This window comes from Enhydra lutris, unplaced genomic scaffold (genome assembly GCF_002288905.1).
Source record: "Enhydra lutris kenyoni isolate GAN:26980312 unplaced genomic scaffold, ASM228890v2 scaffoldscaffold92, whole genome shotgun sequence".
NCBI classification, from domain to species: Eukaryota; Metazoa; Chordata; class Mammalia; order Carnivora; family Mustelidae; genus Enhydra; species Enhydra lutris.
Genome location: NW_019154176.1, coordinates 2381471 through 2386427, shown reverse-complemented (window position 1 = coordinate 2386427; position 4957 = coordinate 2381471). Strand labels below are relative to the sequence as shown.

General features: G+C 61.4%; 1 protein-coding gene across 3 annotated transcripts in view; it reads right to left on the bottom strand.

The window, feature by feature from the left end:
• Window positions 1-2360: 2360 nt before the first annotated feature.
• LOC111162380 (dedicator of cytokinesis 6) overlaps window positions 2361-4957 on the bottom strand; it is a 41582-nt gene continuing 38985 nt past the window's right edge. For all 3 annotated transcript variants that reach the window (XM_022526757.1, XM_022526758.1, XM_022526759.1), the window contains 6 exons: window positions 4769-4858; window positions 3991-4227; window positions 3615-3758; window positions 3425-3531; window positions 3012-3173; window positions 2361-2608 (listed from right to left, as the gene is read on the bottom strand). In XM_022526757.1, coding sequence (XP_022382465.1) covers window positions 2566-2608; window positions 3012-3173; window positions 3425-3531; window positions 3615-3758; window positions 3991-4227; window positions 4769-4858 — 783 coding nt within the window. In that variant the 3' untranslated portion in view covers window positions 2361-2565. The remainder of the gene's footprint in view (window positions 2609-3011; window positions 3174-3424; window positions 3532-3614; window positions 3759-3990; window positions 4228-4768; window positions 4859-4957) is intronic.

Below are 4957 nucleotides of genomic sequence, written 5' to 3'. Positions count from 1 at the left end.
CAGGGGCGGCCAAGCTTGTCCTTGTCTCACACCCTGCTCGCCTCTTGCTTAGTCTCTCCACGTCTCTCTGTGTCTCTCCTTGTCTCTCCAAGTCTCTCCACGTCCGTCTGGGTCTCGCTCCACTTCTCTCTCCCTCTCTCTCCAAGTCTCTGTCTTTCAACGCCTGAAGCACAGTCACCAATTGTATGAAATTCAGTTTTCACCTGCTTGGAGGTTCACCCCCTACACACCAGGAAGTGATCAAAAGTATTTTCTGGAGACCTGAGAGAGACTGGTGGCAAGAAGAATTCGAATAGCCCGTGGTGGACCCTGGAGGTGAAAAGCGGCGGGGCGAATGAGAGTAATAACCATAATAATCCCCCCAGCCACTGATTTGATCACAACATTCTCATCAGGCACACGGTTACTGCCCCGTTTCAGAGGCAGAGAAATGTTCAGTGACTTGCCCAGGGTCACCACAGGAGTTAGTGGCTGGGCCTGAACTTGAACCTAAGCTTGGCAGATTCCCCACTGCCAGGGCCACACTACCCTCACCCCCAACTCCACATCCCTCTGTCCATTTTCCACCGAGACTGAGGTCTGAGGGTCTCCAGTCATCTGACCACCCTCTATGTGCTAGGATGACTGCAGGTCTAGAAAGCAGATGGAGGTGGGGAGTGTGGCGGCTGAAGCCCCTCTCCCTGTATGGGACCCTAGGGATACAGAAAAGGAAACACCGGGTAGGAGAGATGGAGAAAAAGGGAGGCGGGACACTCCAAGACGGGACACGGAAAGAGGCGCGGGGTCCCCGGTGGGCCGGAACGTCCCGGGGGTCTCCCTGAAGCCCTCCCTCCCACCCAAACCCGGACGTCTCTGGGGTCTCCCCGCCCCAAAGATGGGGGCAAGGGTGGCCCCGCCCCGTGCCGGGGGGGCGGGGCCTGCGGGGTCCCGGGCTAATGGCAAACAGCTGCCGCTCCCCACGCCGGCCCAGCCGCCAGGCCGAGGCCCAGCCCGGCCGGACGCCCGGACGCCTTCCCGCCGTCTGGGGCCTGGCTCGGCTCGGCCACCGAGGAGGGCGAAGGGGGGACAGAGAGAGGGTAGAGAGATAGATAGGAGGACCGAGATGGGAGAAAGAGGCAAAAGGAGGGCAGTGATGAGGGAAAGGGGCAGGGCGAGAAGTACAGACGGAGGAGGATGCGGCCGGGGGAGAGAAGCAGGGACGGAGTCAAAGACGGGGAGGGGACAGAGACGCGGGGAACCAGACATTCAAAGTCCGAAAAGTTTGGACTTAGACGGTGGAGTTGGAGGCAGCGGCTCGTAGAGAACGGCGAGGTCGCGCCCCGGGATTGGGGGTGGGTGGGATGGGGAACCACGCTCGAACCCCGAAGCGGACTCGAACCCCGACCCAACCTCAGGTCCTACTCGCCTCGCGCGCTCCGGCCGCCCGCCGCCGTCCCTGCGTCCCGCCGCCCGTGCGTCCTCCGCGCGCCACCGCCCGGCCGCCCGGCCCTCGGCAGCGGCTCCGCCCCCGCCCTGCCCCCTCCGGGCCGGCCCCACCCCCAGCCGCCGGCTGTCCCGGCCGCCGTGGAGGGGGCGAAGTCGGGAGAAGGCGATCGCACCTGGACCGCAGGTGTGTGTGCGCGCGCGCGCGCGCGCAAGGGGTCCGGTGTCGTCCTCTCGTCCCTCCTCCCGGAGTCCCAGGGGCACGGTCCCCGCCACCGCTGCAGCTGGGCGCTGCGGGGGGCGGGAGGGGGCGGGGCTGGCCGAGGCCCAGCTCCCGGAGGGCTCGGGCGGTTGCGGCGGCGGGAGGTCACCCCTCCCCCCACCAACCCGCCGCCCGAGGGCTGGAAGCGGCCCAGCACAGGCCTGGTACGGAGTGGTGGCGTGACTGCCGCGGGGTGGACAGTGGGGCTGGGTCAGTGCGAGGCTGCGCAGGGAATGGCTAAACCGGATCTGGGCCCCAGTCCCCACCAAGCCTCTGCCTGCCTGGTGCCTCAGTTTCCCCACCTGTAATACAGGGTTAAGAAGGCTTCCTACCTGATAATGGCATTGAGAAAATTCACTAACTAGGAGGCAGGGGCCTCCCTCAGGCGAAAAGGCCCCGTAAATGGGACGCATGGCTTTTTAGGAGCCATTTAGTGCAGGGCTGACTACTGGCCCAAGGGCATAATTAATATTACTATTATTCCCCATGGGGATGTGACATTATTTGTGTGTTGCTTTCTCTACCAGAATGTCAGCCCCAGGAGGGCAGGAATTGGCATCTGGTGTCACTGCAGTGTTCCTGGCACCCAGTGAGGTCTCAGAGTCTGTCAAAGATCAGGGTGTGTGGATAGACATTGCGCCCATGACCCAGCTCCCAGGATTCACATCAAACAGGCTGCTTATGAAAACCACTTTAAATTAGAAAAGGTAAGAGGCATCAGTGCACACAGATGGGAACAGAGAGAGGAACAGAGGGCCCAGCCCCATGTAAATATGATCACCCCAGAGCCCAGGGCACAGCTGGGGGAGAATGCCAGGAAGGCATGGACAGTGGAGGCCAGGGTGATGGTTCTTCTGGGTGTGGCTTCAGGCCACCTGGGCTCAGAGGTCGGTCTTCCGGAAACTTGCTCTGTTCAAGGAGTTCCTGGGGGAGGGATGAGGTGGGTCAACACGGCCAACTCCATAGGACTCATCAGCCTCCCCAGCCCCTTTCTAAAGATCCTTCTAGGGATTCTGGTCCTTTCCCATCCATTCTGCTCTGGCCATGAGTTCACAGAATCTCTTTTGGAACCTTCCACCAAAGCTAATAATTGTGCCCATTTTATAGTGGAAATCGCGGCCCAGGAAGGTGAAGTCAGATGTCTGGGAAATGACCTAGCTAGGGTTCCCAGGTGGCTGCCAGGAGCCTGCCCAGCCTGCATGCATGTCCCCATAGTTGCATGTTTGTGCCAAGCCGTGAGCATGCGTGTTGACAGGCATGTGTAGGACAGCACCCGTCTGTGCCCGCCTCTGCCCTCTCGATGGCTGGGGGAGGCCGGGTCAGGCACCTGAGGCCCGCAGTGGTGGGCGCCAGCAGCTGGGGCAGGCGCTGGGTGAGCAGCGGCTGCAGAGCCTCCCGCAGGCGGGAATAATTCCGCTCTAGCTCCCGGTGGTACTCCTTCTGGTCGGGTCCTATCAGGGCCTTGTTCTTCCGCAGGGCATCCTCGCACCTGAGAGACAGATGGCAGAAGAGGCTCAGGGGCTGGCAGTCAGGAGAAAGCAAGACTGGAGAGGTGGGGGGCGGTCCCGGCATGGGGACAGGGGTGGCAAGAGCTATAATGCAGGTCTGCTAGGCGGAGGAGACTTCAGGAGAACCAGAGAGGCGGGAGCGCCATATTGGACATCCGGGCTAGAGAGAGGCTGTATGACGTCAGGAAGGCAAAGAGCCCATGGTTGCGGGGCTTGGAGGGGTCAGGCCTACTTCTTGCAGAAGTCCTTGAAACAGAGCCGCAGCTTGTTGTGATGCCTGAAGAGTTTGGGGTCTTCTGGGATCTCTGCCAAAAATACCTGGGCCACCTCCAGGGGACCCTGCCGGGTGAGAGGGGCTCATGAGGGTGTCCGCACGGCCCTGGGGGGTGCCTCGGGTGGCCTGCCCGCCCCACTGGCTGTACCTGGTTCACCGTGGGCCCCACAGAGCCCTGTAGCACCATCTGTAGCATCTTGGCATCGGGCGGGTCCTGCTCGGTGGCAAAAGCCAGCTCCCGTGTCTTCTTCTGCATGTCCTCGATGGCCACCTCCACCGGTGTCAGCACTGTCTGTGGGGAGGGAGGCCGGGCGGTTGGCAGGCACTGGCTGTGGCCTGCAGATGTCCTGACCCCAGCCAGCCCAGGGCAGCCTGGCCCCCTGCTGGGGGTGGAGAGGGCTTCCAAGAGGCTGTGTCATGAACAGGGCATGGGGATGTCTGCCTGCCTGGGTCTGGGGTAACCGGGCCTCCCCTGATCTTGGGTCATGGCCTTTCCCCTCCCAGGGCCCGGGGCCTCTGCCCACCTCCTCCCGGTGGCACACGCGGATTCGCGTCTTGATGTAGGGGAAGGCGTGGTCCGTGCTGAGCAGGGTCTTGCGTTTGTGCTGCTCCGGCAGCTCCCCGTGTGCACGGCCGTCGGGTGTGAAGGGCGTGCAGAACAGGAAGGTGCGCAGCCCGTAGTTGCGGTCGAAGTAGGTCACCCGGTCCTTGAGCTCGTAGGTGTCGAAGTGTGGTTCCACGTAAGTGATCTGGATGTAGGCCTGGGACGCGGGGCTCAGGTATGAGGCTCCCACAGCCCCAGTACACACACTTGGGGCTTGCCAGCCTCCCTGCAGGGCCCCATCCCTGGAGAGAGGGGATTTGGACCTCCTTGGGTCTGGGAGCTTTATTTTTATTTTTATTTTTTAAAAAATATTTTATTTATTTATTTGACAGAGATCACAAGTAGGCAGAGCAGCAGGCAGAGAGAGTGGGGGAAGCAGGCTCCCCGCTGAGCAGAGAGCCTGATGCGGGGCCCGATCCCAGGACCCTGGGATCATGACCTAAGCCGAAGGCAGAGGCTTTAACCCACTGAGCCACCCAGGCACCCCGGGTCTGGGAGCTTTAAATCTGGGGTTCCCACAACTCCCAAAGCCTTGATGTTCGAGAAACTCCCGAGAAAGGAGAAGGATTTGAGGTTCCCCAGGGAGATAAGCTCTGAAGTGTGCCAGAGATAGGATTTGAGGGTCCCCAGGAAGTAGTACTTTTGCGTCTCCCTGAAGATAGGATTTGGGGGTTCCCGGGATGGTCAGGAACCCTCACCTTCTGTGGGTCAAGCTTGGTCTTGTCCACGGGGTTCGAATCTTTGACAATCTCGACCACGTCCTCCCCAAACCTCTCTGTGTAGAACTCCTGGGGACACGGGGCTGAGTCGGAGCCGCAGAGGAGCAGCAGCCCCCATGCCGCCCCAGCACAGCCCAGTGCCCATCTACCCCCTACCGCCGGGACGTG